The sequence below is a fragment of the Cyprinodon tularosa genome, unplaced genomic scaffold (genome assembly GCF_016077235.1).
Source record: "Cyprinodon tularosa strain WSP-4 unplaced genomic scaffold, ASM1607723v1 ctg270, whole genome shotgun sequence".
NCBI classification, from domain to species: domain Eukaryota; kingdom Metazoa; phylum Chordata; class Actinopteri; order Cyprinodontiformes; family Cyprinodontidae; genus Cyprinodon; species Cyprinodon tularosa.
In genome coordinates this window covers 911,166-930,329 of record NW_024038975.1, presented here as the reverse complement: position 1 = coordinate 930,329, position 19,164 = coordinate 911,166, and the positions used below count along the sequence as shown (strand labels likewise).

Here is a 19,164-nt window from a genome sequence, read left to right as displayed (position 1 = left end):
AAACACAAGACACCATTTAGCCTTTTCACCTGCTGTCACACCAATCATCTTGCTTTTTATTTTATTTTTTCAATTCGCTTAGCTGGTAAATGTTTTGGTGTAAAAAAGAGGGGGGGCGGAGAAGGAAGAGAGGAAGCTTACAGGAACATCGATTGGTCTAGACACAGGTAACAGAATCTGTTGGACTCTCAGCCTCTTCTTCTTCAGGTTAGAGCAATATATGTAATATGTTACAAGTCTACCTAAAAATTTCATTATAAAGCAGCCATTCATAAATTCTTAGAAAACTGCTATGGCGCTAGATACGGGTGCTCTGCAAAAATAAATCTTTTTTAAAAATCTATTAATGTTGCAGTGAAACCAAGATCTCGTTCATATGGGTAACATACCAAAAAGTTCCCAATCACATCACAATTAATTCAAATCGTAAGACTGATTGAACAATCCATTCAAACAGATCACCCTTGTTCAATAGGTGGAGTACCAGGTAGTACAGTTGCCACAAAGTTACAGAGATATGCTGTTTAAAAAACTGTTGCAAAGCTGAAGGCAAGCTCAGTGTGCTGGATTAACATTAAATAGTTAAGGTAGAGCAAAGGCTTTGACTGCAATTACATCAGATATATATATATATATATATATATATATATATATATATATATATATATATATATAAAAGTTGGAACCTAAACATTTTTTGTTGCCTTTTTTTTTTGCTATTACAGCAGGATAACCTCAGTATATCTAAAATAAAGTTTTGACAAGCTAACTGACCCGGAAACAACACCAGATTCCAGGAAGGCTGAACGTACATTATTATATCAAAGTTGTTCTATTTGACCTTTTCCAGCTTTTAGCTGGTGTCTATCATGGGACATGTTGGTTTTTGAAATGTTGGCCGACATGTGTGTATGTCAGAGTTAAGGGAGGAACCTTGTTTTTCTTAGTAAGACACACAGATACTAAGTTTGCAGCTACAGAAACTCACTACACTATTTGCTAATGAAGATAGAAAGTTATAGAAGAGGAAATTTATTTTTTATGGCAACTGTTCTCACACACAGTGGAGCATCACCTGAACTAGGTTTGCTATTTGTAATAAGGACGCTAATAAAACCATGCTTAATTAAAGCTGTTACCATCAAAATGTCACAAAATCCTTAAACTTTCAGAAGTTTAGGTATTTAATACTAAGAAACCCATACAAAGTTAAACTAAATGCATAGATTTTTTTTTAAAAACAAACCAAATAAAACTTAAAATATGCTGCCAGCTCAGTCTGTCTTAGAAATAAAAAATCAAAAGTAAAAAAGAAATCCATAGATCCATCCACGCAGCAGCTTCTGTATGTGTCAAAATGCTAATAAGTTTAAGTTTTCTTGAACTTTAAGAATAAATAGCATCCCTACACAATTCTCCAGCACCAACAGTTCAAAGTAAAACCAGCACTAGCTCAGTTCAGTCCGTCTTACCTCCATAAACCTCAGATGTGGAGGCCAGTAGAAGTCTTGCACCCACTCGTTTGGCCAACCCTAAAAGACAAAGCAACACACAAAGGTCAAAAGCCTTCTGCACATTTTAAAAACAACTTAAACTATGCTTCATGCAAAATCTCGCAGAGTAGAAAAACATATGATAATTTCTCATCACTGATCAATGAGCAAGAAATTTTAAGTGAACTCGCCAATGAAACCTATGACCTGAGGGTTGACATCGCTCGGAAAGACATTTCATCATTCAAAGTAAAATCTTTTCAACACAAACAGCCTTGGGTAACAATTATCCAGCTATCTTTCCAGTGGGATCATTCATTTCTCATGAAGCAAGATGAGCTTGTTTAGTCAGCTGTGAGAGGAGGAAAATTTAGGACTGTACTGTAACAGCTTTAGAGTTGTTGACCGCCCCGCCATGTATAGTGAGCCGGTACACTGACAAAGTCTGTTTTTTTCTATACACTAGCTTCAAAAAAATATTGCCAAGGAAGTGAAGATCTGTCCTCTAATCAATCTATTCATATGTCAAACTCTGATAAATCTAAGGTGTAATCACACTGACCACAAATTTCTAATTTGGAGCAAACTATTTACATGTTATCCCAATAGCAGAGAGCGGCTGAGGAGCGCCGCAAGGCAAAGGTTGTTATTGTAGCAAGGCGTATCCATCATACCCAAAATTGCACCCAGAATTTTTCAAATATATGTGTGTGAAACTAAGGCTCTGGGGTGATGCAAGTTGTACTTTAATGGCTATCTTTAGTAGACTTGGTTAAAAAAAAACAGTCTATGGTTTGTTATTTTAAGTGTGATGAAAAAGAGAATGATAGATGTGGGAAAAGAGAGGAAGACAGCCAGATGGACACTTACTGAATGTAAACAAATACGTTATACCAAGACATTTATTAAAACACAGCAGTGGATTTTATTAACTGCTATTTTATTTTGGTGTTTGTCAAGATAATTTCTCTCTTGTCAAAGTGAGAGAGATCTGACAGATTCTGGAGCAGAACCAAGCTGGTTCCAATAAAGCAAAGCATAAAGTAACTCTCCATCCTGTCCTGCGTAAAGACTGATATCTGGCACCCAACCACCAGGTCATCAGAGCAGTATGCATTGTGTCATATGCTTTATACAGTGAGGAAAATAAGTAATTTAACACCCTGGTATTTTGCAAGTTCTCCCACTTAGAAATCAAGGAGGGGTCTGAAATTGTCATCTTAGGTGCATGTCCACTGGGAGAGACATAATGTAAAAAAAATTCCAGAAATCAAAATGTATAATTTTTTAACTGTTTATTTGTATAATACAGCTGCAAATAAGTATTTGAATACCTCTGCAATTACAAAGGTCAAAAGTTTCCTGTAGTTTTTTTTATCTAGTTTGCTCACACTGCTAGAGGGATTTTGGCCCACCCCTCCACACAGATGTTCTCTAGATCAGTCAGGTTTCTGGGATGTCGCTGAAAAACAGAGTTTGAGCTCCCTCCAAAGATTCTCTATTGGGTTTAGGTCTGGAGACTGGCTAGGCCACACCAGCAACTTGCTATGCTTCTTCCAGAGCCACACCTTGGTTATCCTGGCTGTGTGCTTTGGGTCATTGTCATGTTGGAAGACCTAGCCTCCACCCATCTTCAGTGCTCTAACTGAGGGAAGGAGGTTGTTCCCTAAAATCTCGCAATACACAGCCCAGGTCATCCTCTTCTTAGTGCAGTGCAATCATCCTCTCCCATTTACAGAAATCACACCCAAAGCATGATGCTACCACCCCCATGTCTCACAGTAGGAATGGTGTTCTTGAGATGGTACTCATCATTTTTCTTTCTCCAAAAACGGTTACTGGAATTATGACCAAAATGTTCTATTTAGCCCTCAAATGACCACATGACTTTCTCCCGTGACTCCTCTGGATCATCCAAATGGTCATTGGTAAACTAAAGACAGGCCTTGACATGTACTGGTTTAAGCAGGGGAACCTTCCGTCCCATGACGTCTTAACCCGGGCATACACTGTGCGATTTTTTCAATCGTTGCACGCAGCTACACCTGTACAACAAAACCTTGCCGTTTTGTCGTAGTTTTTAGATTATGTCTCTCACAGTGGATATGCACCTACGATGAAAATTTCAGACCTCGCCATGGTTTCTAATAGTGAGAACTTAAAATAGAAGGGTGTTCAAATACTTATTTTCCTCAGATGCAGCAAAAAAAAATAGATTTAAGAATTTAATAGTTATTATTGAGGTGTAGTTTAAAATAAAACCTTGATAAGTAAAACTAATAATTGAGCTTAGTATATAAGCTTACGAAAAACATAATTGGAAAATGCTACCACTCTGCAACATTTAAATAAGAAGTTTAATTTTGTCCTCAAGTATAAAAGTTTGTTCTACTTTTTTAGGTAAGCTTATTTTTTTTGTAAGATTGAATACAACCCATTTTAAAACAAGATATTTAGTCATTTGTTTAATATGTACAAATTGTTTCATAGTATCAGCTGGAGCATGTTTAACTGTCCATTAAAATGTACCATTTTGCCATACTGGAGTAAACCTAGATATTTGTCAACGGATTCATAATAAATGTTTAGACAAATTAATATTTTAAACTTTGCCTTTTGATCCTCCAAATGGTGAACCATTCAGTTGATCAGGCAGTTAAAGGATTAAGCTTAAACTTGGAAATTTAGGTTTGCTTTTTATGTAAAGGTTATAAGAAAAGCTTAAGAACCAGCAACCAAAATGGTTGTGGTTTACAACGATGTTAACCCCAGAATTGTCCATTGCAAAAATCAAGCATAGCTGGAAAAGTCTTTAATCATCTGAAACCAAACAAACAGAATAACTCACCAAGCATGTTCAGAGTACCAATCGTGTTGGTCTTGAGTGTTTTAATGGGATTGTACATGTAGTTAGGAGGAGAGGCTGGAGAAGCCAGGTGATAGATCTGGTCCACTGTAAAAGATCAGAGAGCAGTTAGCGCTCTCACCTTAGGGTTATACATACTAAACAAGGCCTCACGAACCAAAAAGAAATAATTGGTATGACAGTAGATTTCTGAGGTCTGCATTTCATATCAAAAGCAATGCATAACAAAGAAACATTTCTTAAACTTTCCATTTGATTGCAGCAGAGATAATGCCCCGTCTAATATTACACAATGTCTCAGCTTCAGCATAGCTTTAACAAAGCCCAAGGCTTTCCTTGGGTCCAGGAAAATATGAAGGATGAAGCTGAAGGTAGGGGGGGAAAGAGCAGCATAAAAAATGTGATCTGTTTAAAATTTCTTAGCTTTCTAAACCTTTCTTGAGTCAACTACATACTACAGTCTAGTAATGATAAGACTTAATGTTATTTGTGAAGATTAGGTTACAAAAAAAAAAGTATCTAGTGTCAGACTTAAAACTCATCAAATAGCTTAACCTAAAAAAAAAAAAAAAAAAAAAAGAGAAAAAGAACAGCACTGGTACCTCCAGATTTTTCTCTTCAAACAACTTTGGCCAAAATTTTGCATAGATTATATGATCTGATGAATTTCAATTAACTATCACTGAGTGGCTGACTACTGCAGTTACAAATAAAAGAATTAAGAAAGCATCACTTTGAAAGAATGGCAGCTTTACTAAAGGTCAGCCACTACAAGGACAGTTCATAATGATATTGTTCGTTTTTTCTTCCTGCGTCTTTTTAGTTCCAACAATTTAAAATTCCTCATCTGTTTTGTTAACCAACTTTTGGATTGAAGGTTTGAAACATGGATTCTACTACCGCTGATCAAATGTATGCCTTCGTTTTACATCAAAAGTACACTAAAGGAACAGCAGGGGAAATCACAGGTTTTAGATATCAGAATAAACATTCAGACAAACTTTCTTATAAACTGAGGAAATTAACTATGAATGAGTTGGATGTTTAATTCATTATGTCTGCCTGACATCTATCACACTTACACTTTTAATGCAGCAAATTATTGAAGGTGGCTCGTCCAAGGTCTCTTTAGCATAAACATGAGTGAGTCCTGTGAGACGATTCAAGGCACGCAGCCCATGTGCGCCCATCATAGACTCACTATTTATCACAGCAAACCTTCAATGTTCTGAGCAGTAAGTTGTGTTTTCTGCCTCTTTAATCCTTGCTGACAACTGATGTTTACACAGCCGCTAATAAGAGCCATGTTTACACACTGACTGGCAGCGTTGGAGCCTAACAGGTGGTCAACATAAAGCAAAACAAATGAATACTGAGAAGTTGGAAGAGTTTATTTCCAAAGAGAACTCTGAATTGTCCAGATTGGAAACAGATATGGCGGTCTTGTAACACTTAAATGTCAAGGCAGTGTGTTGAAGTTCAAGCTAAATTTAAATCTTTACTAAACAACATCTGGCGGGCTCCTGTCAGGTGGGACGTTTTGAACTTTCCTTTCATTAACTCTTATATCCCAGCTGCCTAACTAGCTCATGTTTGAGCCACTGCAGCTGTAATTTGAGCTTTTTTCAATATCAGATGCAACATATGGCCCCGCGTTTGTCTAAAACTAAGGAACATGTTTCAAAATGCTCTTCTCAAGGAAGTCTAAGGCCTTATGCATGCTTAGGTATTTAGGTTATATCTCATTAGCAGCCTGCATGTAGAATTTTGACCATAAAATATAAAAACATACAGTGAAACTTGTCAACCAACCATAATTTTTAAGAATGATCAAAATAGTACGTAGTGGAATCATTTCACTTCAAAAAAATAATCCTAGCACATGTGTCAATAAGAAAGCCTCCTGGCATAGTTGTATGAGAAAGAAAGTAAATCCTGGAAAAAACAAAAACCAAATGGCTTAGCTGATAAAAATAGTTAAAAATGCACTTAAGATCAAACAAACGTAGAAATTTTTAACATGCGCTAATTTGGACATTAGAATTAATGGACACTTAGGCAAAGCAAACAGTTTCTTATAAAGGAGGGTCACTGATCAGTAATAAAAGCTGGTTATATTCATAATGCAAGCACGTTGAAGAACAATTACTTTGTGGGAAGTAGAAAAACCATCAAAGGGTTTCTAAAGATTTAAGTTAAATTTGTTTTTAGTCCAGGGAAATTCAGATTAAACATCCAAGCAGAACGAAATCACTGAATTATACATTTTCTCATTAGAAGCTCCTGCACACTTCCTGAATCCAGTTTTTCTCTTTATTTCTTTCCATAGGCCAAGCCAGATGACAGGTCCTGCAAAGAAGATGAATTAAAATGCTTTTTGGATATGACCATGTTTTCTTACCCTCTATATAAAGGGGCTCCACCACGTCATGATTGATGAGTTCAAAGTTTTCATGACCGATCCAGTGCTCCACGTTGCGTTTTCTCCCTGTGAAAAAGTTATCAACCACGGTCACCTCATGGCCATCCATCATCAGTTTGTCAGTCAGATGGGAACCCACAAAACCAGCCCCTCCTGTGATCTGGAGGAGATATAACCACATATGATGGCATGATATAGTATCTGTTATGTCATTACTATCGGTCCATTCCACAAAAACAAAATAAAAAAACACAAAAATCACAAAAAAAAGTATCAAACAGAACTACATTTATGTTTTAAAAAAAGGAAAGAAAAACATGAAACTTCAGACACTTTACCCTGTCTGTTAACCCTTGGGGCGACAGTGGCATCGGATGTAGGAATTTGCCCTGAAATTGAATGGTTGACGGTTCAAGCCCCTGCTCTTGCTTTTAGTGTGGTTGTGTCCTTGGGCAAGACACTTCACTGGCCCGGTGATGCCAGTGTACGGCAGCCCCGCTTCTGTCAGTGAGCCCCAGGGCAGCTGTGGCTACAATGTAGCTTGTCACCATCAGTGTGTGCATGATTGGGTGGATCACTGAATGTAGTGTAAAGCGCTTTGGTCAAGTGTACTTGAAAAGACTTGTAAAAGCGCTATATAAGTACAGGCCATTTACCACTTAAATTCCCACTGCTTCACTAACTCGTGTGCGAGCCACTGCAGCTTTGACTTAGGCATATTTCAATACTAATCTAGATGGTAAAGGCAGCAGTTAATTTTCTTTTTATATCCACAGCAGATAAATACTAATAAAATAAAACATATGTTTATTTGTCTAGTCATTCAATATCATTTAGTTTTGAATATTTATTTCCCACTTCCTCATTTCTTCTAGGTTCAGAAACATGAAAATTATTCAGCTGGCCTTTCTTTCCTTAAAAGAAAAAAAAATATTTTTTTCAATAGATACTTAAAAAAAAAGATATTCATGTCATCTAACTTAATCAGCTAAAGGCAAATCAAGTTTTTATCCAAACCAGGGTAAATGGACTCTTTACACTTTAAAGGAGAATGCTTACTAGAAGATTTTACATAAGTCCCCACCAAAAAAAGGTATTCCCTTACATTTAACTTGTGATTTTGTTAGCCACCATATTACTATTCAGAAAAAAAGCAAATGTTTGACAATTTAATTTGCAAACAGACGTTGAAGTTAGGACCAGCGCAACATGCAGCAGTTTAAAGGCTTTAATCAGTGGTAAAAATAACATATCTTAAAGGGTGCTTAAAAGATCTCAGAATACCTCTTTGTTAATGCAAATGCTACACACCTATCATAACTCTATTACCACTGAAGTGAGAATTGCTACAGAGAAATGTTCAGATGGAAAAAACAGCTTCTTGTTATTCATGTGGATTTCTATTTAAGGTCTGTTCATACGGTCACTGGTTTCCATGATCCTGACAAAAGAATGTTTTGGTTTCATGTGTGAATTACCCCTCTGGTGCTTTCAGCGACATCCTGCATCGGATGTCTGATTAGGGCCGACCAAGTAACACGAACATCTCACTTTATATGTGGCACAAGCCTGAAGCGTTGCAGCCACATTAACGGAGTGACTTCCACAGCTGCGCCACTTCAATGTGACCTCGGACTGACTGCTCAGTCCCTTTTTTCTGTCCCGCTCACTAGTTTCAAACAAATAACTAATGTTAGTTAGCAGCATGTTTGTGATACTTGGGTGACAGATTCTTGTCACAAACATTGAAAATTAACTTTTAAACCAGTGTCACTTATTGTGAACCCTTTCATTTAGGTGCTTTCACAAAAAAAAAAACACAAAAAAAACAGATGCTTCATAACGTGTTAACCATGACTACATTATACCTTTAAAAGGTGCATTGCAGAAGTTAAAAGGATATTTTTTTCTTTCTTCTGTTTACTACCGTCATGTTTATAGGATTTATGAATCAGTTCATGAGAGAGCAAGTAGGGCTGAATTTGCTTGTGTTAGAGGACATTCATCTTTAGCAAGGTAAAGTACTTTCAATGTTAAGAATCTCAAAGCAGCACAGAGTAAGTTTAGACCCATAAAGTAGAAACCTATTTAGAGATTTATTAAATAAAAATCGGGCCAATATAAGGAATTTGGGGTTTTGATCTTCAGAGGGTTTCCATGTCTTTTTTGTATGTGCAGAACAAGACATGCACAATTTTTGAATCACCTTGGGGAGACCATCAATTTTGGAAAAGCACTGAAAAAGAGTCCACTTTGGTTCACCCAGAGCTATGCCTGGATGATGGCTGGATTTGGCGATGATTCTTGTAAATCTAGCCCTGCAGAAAGCAGCAATGCCGGGCAGTGGGCAGTGACAGAACGGGCTCTATGCTGGAGGCAGTGAGGATGATGAACATTCCTTCTAAGAATAAATTATTATTACCATTTCTACCATTGTTAACATAATTTATCTCTGTATTCTATTTTAAGTAAAAAAAATATTCACCTACAATCTGTCCCTGATTTGTTGCCATTACGCAATTTCATAGAAAATTTCAGCTCGTTGCAGCTTCAGCTTCACTGCTCCGCTCTATCGATGCGGTGCTGCTGTTAGCCAACACCTCAGTTCTATCTAGTAACATGAGGAGAGTTGGAGCAGTGAACGCCCTCATTGCCACAGACAGCGTGTCCAGTCTGAACGCACCATTATGCTCTACTGAAGTGATGTAAACAAAATAAAAAAACATAATCAGAACTGAAGTTGTACATTTGTAATGAATGCTTTTCACTCACCAAAATTCTCTTTCGATCTTTTTCCGAGAGAAATTTCACTGGTGGATATTTCTGTGAAAAACTAGAAGAAAGAGCAGTTTTTTTGTTATAAAAAGACAAGAGAAAAAAGAAAACAACAACAAAAAACAAGGGAAACAACAAAACAGTTACCATTCCCTGTGTCTACAGGGAAGGTTTCTTATAATTAAAGGCACACCGTAGACTTTGTAACCTAAAGAGTTGATTTATGAGTTATTTCAAATGATTCCTCAGGCAAATATACAGAGCTTGAAACTATCAATGCTATAAGCGAGGATCCCCTCTTGAAATACCGATTATGTAAGTTGGGAGATGACGCACCGTTCCAGCAGCATTTGTTCCTAGTATACAGTCATATATCTTTGTTATTATTTTCAATGTTTAGTTAAAGCAAAATACAGGCAAAGAAAGCTAGCAGGCTACAAACAAAAGCTAACCAAGACGCCTCCTTTGATCCAGTTGCTGTTCACCTGGAGCTCCACCGATGGTCCTCCCCACCGATCGGAGCTGTCCAGCCAGCCTGCCCCAATGGTGCTCTCCAGAGACCAACGGCGTTTCTCACAGTCTCTGAGCTGAACCTTGACGCCTAGAGCAGTCCCCAATCAAAAGAGTCTCTCAGGTCAGTAGAACAGCAGCTTCTGTAGGTGCTGAGGTTTAAGAGGAAGCTCAAAGGGTCAGAGCCTTCTTTACCGATGCTCCTTGTCTATGGAATAGTGTCCAGCTGAGACTCCATCCCTGATTAATTTCTAAACACGGCTCAAGACTTACTTTTATTCAATGGCTTTAAACACTGGCAGAATTTAGTTGTTTATTTAGTTTAAAAAATTCACATTGTTGCCTTATTTCATATTTTTGTGCTGTATTTGATTCTTTTATTGTCTTATTATTTTTACTATGTTCAGCACTTTGTTTCCAGCTATAGCTGTTATAAAGCGTTCTACAAATAAAGATGATGATGATGACGACGCAGGAGGCTCGCCACCTGACTGTTGACTTTTGCCAGTGCTGCAGAGCTCGTGGCCACTAGGGGTGCTAGACAACCCCCTAGTGGCCAAAAGTTACACGGCGTGCCTCTAAAGATATAAATAATGTGGAGGTTGAAAAGTCAATAATGATTTTACATTTTTTAATAAAAGAAAAAAAAAAATTTTTACTGACAAAAGCATAAGAAATGGTGATATATAAAAAAAACAAAGCAAAACATGTCCTGACTATCCATCTCATCAGCATTCACGGCTGTTTGAAACCTCCAGAGCTAATCAGTGGCAGCTGTATAAGCACAGAAAAGCAGCACCTTGAATGTTTGCTAAGCTTGTGCCCACACAGCTGCAAAACTAAACTACATATAAAACATGTTCTTTTTAAGGGGTGTGATCTACTTGTGATGCACCAAAGATTTATCGAAATGGGACAAAGGCTTCACTATAAACTACTGCTTTTGCATTCTAATACTGCAGACAGAATTAAAATTCATGGCATCGTCGGTAGATTTTTCAAATCAGAATATTACGGAGCTAAACCAGCGACAGCTTCCATTGATATCAAATGTGATATTTTGCACTGAAAAATTAGACTGTAAAATTAAACACAGAAATTTCAAATATTGAAAAATTAAACATTGGAAATGCAAACAATTGAAAGAGAGATGACTTCAGTGTCACTGCAGAGGTCCTTCAACTATGATGCCACTACAAGCTGGCACTGTTTTTACATGTTGGGGGGGCTAAACTGAATGGTCCTTCAATGGTTTAGTGCCATAGCTAACGTTAAATACAGGTATTCACTTAGTTTAATTTTAAACTAAACTTACTGGATTACGTGTTGTTTTATACAGCCAAAAGATAACAACAACAGGTAGATGAGGTAGATGACTATTAAGAGTACTGGAAAGACCCTGAAATAGCCTTCAGTTTAGCCCCAACCCCCATGCAAAAACAGTGCCAGCTTATAGTGATATTGTAGCTGAAAGAACTGACAGGGAAATCATCTCTTTTGAAAAGTGCTGCAGCTAAGAATGACAGTATAGTCAGTTATTTAGTGGGAATTTTTACATTTTAATGTTTACATTTACAATGTTTGAAATTCCAATGTGTGAAATTCATGTTTTTGCATTTTCAATGTTTAGAATTTCAGTTTTGTCAGTGTTTACTTTATCGGAGCCAAATCTCACCTTTGATGTCAATTCAAGCTGTCACTGACTGAGCTCCACAGAATATGAGCTCTGACTCAATCAGTTTGACAAAATTACCTTCAGTCAGCCTCTGTCAACATCATTCCAAGCAGAATACAGGGTTCTCTGTTGCTTCTTATTAATCTAAATAAAAGCCATTTACTAAAAAGCTTTCAATCAGACCAGCAGTGAATGAAGAGAGATGCACACCTTTGTTCCAGATCCCGAATCTTCTCTCTCAAAGGAGCGACAGCCTGAAGAAAGCGAAGAAGCAAGAAATGCATCATCACAAACTACACAGATCCCATTCTGCGTGACTGTTATCACAACAGCATGCTAATGCAGGCTTATGAATAGAGTCCCACCATTTTAATGCTAATGTTCTTGTTTGACTGGGTCTTCTGATCAGATAGACCATTCTTAGACACACTGGTATAATTTTCCACTTACTTTCAGAAATTCAAACAATATTTGAGCCCTTTGATTGCTGTTACAGTGAAAAAAAATTATTGCAGATAAATTTTGATTTGTGCAAAGAAATGCCAAACTCCTTGAATGCCTAATATTATTTGAGTTAAACATGTTATTTTTTTCTCCAAACACACAAAAAAACATGCCATATTGATAAAGTCTAGAAGATAATATATGACTATGATAAATAGAATAAAATAACTGGTTGCAGTAAAAGTGTTTTAGTGCAACCAGTTATATTTTTTGACAAATTTATGAGAAGGTTTTGCAGCTCAGGTTTAATCAGTACAAATTTACGGTAAACATAAATAACTAGCCTTTTAAATAATAGCAAAAAAGAATCTACAAAGCAGACTTTACATTTAATACCAGCTAAACTTTCCACGCACCAACAAATAGAAGTAGCAAAATCCAGTTTTATATCAAAGTAAAATATTAATCATTGTAATTTCCTTTTTCCAGTGACACCAGCACTGCTTCTTTTTTTTAAGGATTTAGGCCATCAAATAAAATGGCATCAAATATATTTGACACAACTGAGCTGAAAGGGATTGGAGAAAAGTTGGTCTAAATTCAAAGCAAGTCCTTCTTCTGAGAGAAATACATACAGTAGCCACTACCACAGATGATCTCACTCTCGAAATGGAATTATACGATTCCGATTAGCTCGCCGAATGAATAGAAGGGGTAGAGCGTAGCTGCCTGTGGCCTGGGCTGCCTGTCACAACTCCAGTCCGGCACTCCGCTTTGTTTAAAAAAAATATAAATATAAAAAAATATAACTGGGGGATGTCTGGGGGACAGTTATTCGCCTACATGTTATGAATGCTGGCGTACCATAAAGAATAGTTTAGTTGGTGCTTCAAGTCGTTGCCCAAAGAAAGCTTACTTGGATATAACCTAAAGGAATATCTTCAGAAAAGCTCCAAATGACACAAAACTTATATGGGTGAGTAGAACATGATGTAATAACATAAAATCAAGGGTCCAATGTAAAAACATAAAATAAAATAAAAAAACAGCATTCCCCTTTAATGACTCCCCATTACAAAGGGGTTGACCTGTTGCCAGATCAAGGCTTTGATGGGCTACTCTAAAGCCTGGGACTCAACACCCCAGACATTTTGATTTGAAAAAGCTTTCTGGATGGGAAGCATAAATTCTTCAAACTTGGAAAACAAAGTCCAGGGGTTTCTTCTTAACTTATTTTTTTTTTTTACCGCTTAAGACTGCAAAAACAGCAACTTATCCAAAAAGTAAGTAAGTTGATTCAGCAGAACTCCTCAATGATGTCCCAATGTAACAAGTGAGATTCAGCTCATATTTTTTGAGATGCAGAGTTAATATTAGATTTTTGATCCATTTGTACTTCAAAATAAACGCAACGTTTCGTTGTGCACAGCACAAACCGAGGGGCGGTGTCATTTCAAAGGTAAGCAACGTCTTTAACTTCTAAGGTCAACATGATAAACTGTTTTTTTTCATGTCAACATCAGAAAAACACTGAAAATGATTTCATTATAGGTAAGGCTTTTCAATCAGAACTTCAAAGACTTACTAATAAATCCCTTCATCCTAGAAACTCATCTAAAAATCAAAAACTGATATTCTGGTACACAGAGGGTCAGTCATCAGTGTGATTACTATCAACAGCAGGAAGACCCTTTGGTTAAATCTGGCCTTTGAGAGTCAAGAAATAACCAGCTTATATTCATAACTACAACATTTAAAATATCTGAAGAATTTCAGACCAATATAAGAATAATGAAAAGTTCAGTATTTGATGTTTACTGTCAAGCTACAAGCTAAGATACACTATAAGCTGTATTATACAGGTTCCAGATGGTTTAGGTCGCACTCATCAGTTACAATCAAACATGCAACTTATAATGAAAGATAAAATTAATAAAAAGTAATGGCTGACTGAGAGCAAAGTGACTGCTGTAGAGCCTCAGCGGACAGCATTAATTTAACTGATTAAAACAAGGCGATGCTACATCCTCTGCAGATGTTACCCAAGGCTTTTGATGATGTCGGTCACAATATTGGCTAATGGGCTTCACCCTGTAGAATTTGAGCATCCATAGATAGATCCGTCTATTTAATAATGGAAGGGAGAAAACTAAAAGCATATGAAGAAGAAGAAAATTGATGAACTAACTTTATTGCTGCACCAACCTTTAATGCTCTTTTAGAGTAAAATGTGAAGGCAGCAAAACTTTTCAATGCATTTAAACAGAGGAAAAGGCTTGATAAGTATAATAAAAAGCTAACAGGGTCATCCGTTTACATGTAAACATAGTAAAGACAGCTTTATATGACAAACTTACTTCATTAATTTTCTGTTCAATCTTCACATCTCCATTTTCTTGTATTGATCTATAGAAAGTAAATATCAATGTTAATATCAAGACATAGGCATGTGTTTCCTGTATGAGTCAAAACAACATCAATCATCCCAAATCCGATATTTTAGTCAGGGTTTTAATAACTGTGTTGTTTTGAAATGTGCTGTGATTTGTTGGCTCAGTTTTTCTCCAATATTGTTTTTTTCTTCCTTTATTATGATAGAAATGTTAACAAATGTCACATAATTTTAAAAGCTTTAAAATTATGCATTTAAAAGGTAGTCAGTGGTGCGTTTAAATTCTTTGTTCCTGATAATAAGAGAATCAACGCATAGTAATTAACAATCATGATGAAGGAAGGTCATTTCAAAACGCCTGTGATGTGATTATATGATATATAAAGCTTAGAGACTATAAAAAAAAAAGCAATCAATGACTACAAATACTTAAATAACATACGTTACAAAAAGGATGCCTGGATTTTAGCTGCTCACATGATCAGGAAGTGCACCGATAAAACAGATATGTGACTTTAAAAGTTAGGGATATTTTTTTCTTTGCAATGCAAATTCACTCAGAAGACTAAGAACTGCAGGAGAAGAAAACATACTTTCTTATCTCTTAGGACCAAAAACTATCAGTAATATGGAGCTTATATATTGTAGAAGAACAAATCCAACTGAAACTAATTAAAAGTGAAACTCACTGAACAAAAACGCAGACATAAACAACAGCTTTAGAAGACAACAAGCTTCTTTAGTTGCAAGGCTAATACATTTTTCCTGCCAAGCACAAGTGTGATGAAAAAGTAATGACTTTTACCTCATGTTAGTGTAAGTTCCCCAAACAGCTGGAAGAAAAAACGACAAAATGAAGTTAAGGAGCAGAAAAACCTTCCGACAGTAGCTTTGATTTAGGGTAAAAGAAGGAAAACCTGAAGAGAAAGAACTGAACGAATTTGATTCAAATCTAATCCAGTAGTGTTCGCATATGTAAAAACTAAGTGATTTTCTTATACCATTAAGATGATTTTCAAGCTAATCAAAAGATCTGCCAACAACATTTAAATTACTGCTACAGTTTCTTTGCTGTTGACATATTTTTTATAGGGTCGCTAAACATTATTGACAACCAAACTTCAATTAGATTTTCAAGAAAATACATCAACTCATCAGAAAAAGTAGGGGTGAACCGATTACAGGCTTCTGGCCGATCACCGATTTCTGATCTTTTAAAAGCCTGACATGCAGGTCCCGATTCATACCCATTTAATTTATAACTGAAACTTTCTTTGCAGTTTTTCCTGAGGCTCTTAAAATGTTTACATCAATGATAAGAACTATATTGTATCGATCGAAATGAAAAAATATATTGTGACCACACTGATGCACACATTTAAGTGTGCATATTTAGTTGGGTCATGGACATACTTTTCACTAGGCTTATAATTTTGCATCGATTAATATGAATTATGAATCGTAAATCATTAAAAATTATCTGATTATATTATGGAATAACTGAACTTAGGAATTATTTCCTTTGTGTGTTGAGATCTAACTAAATATAAGATTATTATTTAAAATGTTGTTTTGGATTTCGTGCTAAGCAAACAATTAGAGGGGCTATGTAAAGCAAAATCAGTAACATGAGAATGCCTTCATGTCTTCAAATGACTAGATTTTTTATTTTTTTTTACTGATCTTCATTTCGGCCAAATAATAATTCATCTGTAAGTTTAATGTTCCAGTAAAGCAATAACTAAACAGTACAGCACGTTTATACAGAGATCATCCTAATGCATTGGTAAACATGTGGCTGCTGTTGCAACAGGTAGGTGCATAGCCAGGGATGTTATAAATAAGAAATAAATGGTTTCATGTCTTAAACTATTTCCCAGCTTCCAAGGGAATTAAAATTGAAGCATAAACTAGGATAAATGATTGAAATGATGACAGGTTAAGTAGATTAAGTACCTCCTATCTGATTTGTCAAGTTAAAACTAACGTTTATTTGAAGAGGGTGAGATTTAACTGTATAAAAAATACCAATGCCAAATCAGGTTTCAGCTAAGAATCTTGTTTCAATATGCCTTGAAATCTCTACAATTAAGTAATGCATCACAAATAGGCCCCTAGCTCTACCAAACACCAAGGATTCAGTTTTTTCCAGATGAATCAATAAATTAATAATATCAAACCACGTTTTGACATGAATCCATTTCTTCTCAAATTTGTGTTTTGTTGTATTTTTTTATACATCTACACACGAGTTTAAGGTTTTATATGATAAATATAAATGAAATCAGTACTGATCCAACTAATGTTGGTCACAAAGGTACTATTTTTGTCTTGTGGAATTCCGGACTGGTGATTTAAACAAGTAATCAACTTATGATTGTTGATTATCATTTTACTAAATTAAAGTTTGCTCCTTTCAATTAATCTAGAGAGCCACTTAGAAGGATGTTCTAGTAATCGGGTAGGTATGCTGAAGCAGAAACATGAATCGTTCCAGGGTCCGGTCTGAGACCATTACCGGATCTAATGATGACAGGGATGCAGAACAGATTTTAACGGTTCTATTTGCAAATACAAACACTCAATAAACTCTTTAAGTTATCACCTAAATAGCACCCATTTAGTCATGCAGCATGGTGGTGCAGCATAATTTCTCTGCTGTTCCAAGAAGGCAAGGATGTGATGGTAGAAAAGTGGAGGGCATAACGCAAAACATTTGTGACAAGATGGAAAAAGACTTGTTAGAAATAAACAATAGATGTGAAAGTAAAGTTAATGCATTTCATTGAGCCACATTTTTACTGTTCTCTGAAGCTAATAGGTTCCCATTTTGTCATATAAATATGCCTAAATTCAATTAATTAAATGTTTAGTTTGTTTACTTGGTCAGTATTTAACATATGTTAGAAAATAGCTTCTGAAAATATTGTTGTTGTTTTTTTATTATACAGCAAATAAAAAAAACAACCCACATATTTAGCCCTTCATGTTGCTTGATACAAGATAAAAACCCAGGCATTTAAGAAAATGTCCGTTTATCAATCAAGTTTTACTTGACTGATTAGATCAAATCAACTTTAAATGAATTCATTAATCAATAACTTGAATCCCAACCTCAGATGTTATTTTCTTATGTATATTTAACCTTTATGAAATGAGACCTATTTTCTATGCATGTTGTAGATTTAGATGTCATAGTTTAAAGGAGCGCATATTAGTTAATAGTGATCAATGGACTAGCTTAAAACAAACTAGTGTTAATTGTCAAATCCTCTGCTATACCTTTAAGTTAAAATGTGAAGTAAAACTGCATGGAAATATTACAGATAAGTAACATAAAATATGCTATATAACTTCAATATAAGTAAGAATAATTGCTGTTTTTGCCTCTAATGAAATCAGCTAGATATATATATTTTCCAACTTTATTATAAATACTTTGATACTGTAACACAGTAGTTTATTTTGGATACAGATCCATGCCTACTAAGTATATTACCTATTTCATTTCCTTGTAAATGTTCCAAAGTAAATGTTTTTTTATTTATTATTTATGATAAGTAACTTTCCACAGAAATAAAAAGCTGTAAGGTTATTTCCAGCAACTTAGGGAATATTTTTAACTTGAGGTTTTTTGTTTGAAGACTTTCAGCCTGTATTGTCTACTTTCCTGGGGGCTTGCCCCTAAACTGAGCTGCAGTCTGTGTTGTTAATGGAAGTTTCCACAGGAGTGTCAATGTGTCGTTGAGATATAATCGTAAAAAGGTTTGCTTCAAGGACATCATGCACGATAAATCAATAAAAGCATATCATATACTCACAGGCTATGTAGGCAATCAAAGCGAGAGCAAAAAGTAGCTTCATCATTCTTCTGTTTAAGCCTGAAAGCAGCCAGAAGAGCCGCTTCATCATCCGCTCCAAGCACCAAATTCAGGAAACCACCCGTTCAAATCCAGCTAATGCATTTTGAGTCGATGTCACTTTCATCTGAGGATTTCTGAATTAACAATAATAAAAATAAATAGCTGTGTGTCACTTAAAATGTAAATAGCTGTTAGGGAGGACAGGCGGACTAACTGCTCTTGCTACGTCAACACCGAGCAGTTTACGTGGCTAGCAGCGTAATGTCCACAGGTAGCTAACTATTAGCCGTCAGGTGCCAACGTACACTGCACAGTGATGCCATTCATACCCTTACTAAAACGTATTTAACAGCTTAAACTTACATTCCATAACTGGGACCTGATTCACTTTAGATAAAAATATCTCTTCGATAAACCAGTAAATCATCTTGAACTGCGGCAACAATTAAAACAGCACTAACCCAAATGGGTTAGCATTAGGTTAGCTGCGTCAAGCTAGCATGCTAGTAAAGCTAACTGCCTGCTTTCTTAGGTTCATTTGGGAAAAAAATAAAAATAGATATTTGTCTCACATTTAGACTTAGCCGAATAAATACAGTCGCCGCTGATAAAAACGCCACACAAATATAAACATGAGGAAGTTATTCCTCTCAGCTGAGCCAAGGAATGACCGATGAGCGATTATTCATCGCTCGATTTAGCAGCCTGTAAGACGTTCCAGTTA

General features: G+C 35.9%; 1 protein-coding gene across 3 annotated transcripts in view; it reads right to left on the bottom strand.

Annotated features, from left to right (window-relative positions):
* The window catches only part of uxs1 (UDP-glucuronate decarboxylase 1), a 45,631-nt gene extending 26,467 nt beyond the window's left edge, over window positions 1-19,164 (bottom strand). The window contains exons 1-9 of one of the 3 annotated variants that reach the window (XM_038289658.1): window positions 19,013-19,164; window positions 18,399-18,574; window positions 15,383-15,410; window positions 14,543-14,591; window positions 11,952-11,995; window positions 9,554-9,614; window positions 6,761-6,941; window positions 4,342-4,446; window positions 1,473-1,532 (exon numbers count right to left, since the gene is read on the bottom strand). In XM_038289658.1, coding sequence (XP_038145586.1) covers window positions 1,473-1,532; window positions 4,342-4,446; window positions 6,761-6,941; window positions 9,554-9,614; window positions 11,952-11,995; window positions 14,543-14,591; window positions 15,383-15,410; window positions 18,399-18,489 — 619 coding nt within the window. In that variant the 5' untranslated portion in view covers window positions 18,490-18,574; window positions 19,013-19,164. Of the gene's footprint in view, window positions 1-1,472; window positions 1,533-4,341; window positions 4,447-6,760; window positions 6,942-9,553; window positions 9,615-11,951; window positions 11,996-14,542; window positions 14,592-15,382; window positions 15,411-18,398; window positions 18,575-18,803 lie in introns of those variants that run through there. The other 2 variants (XM_038289657.1, XM_038289656.1) reach the window with 2 other exon arrangements.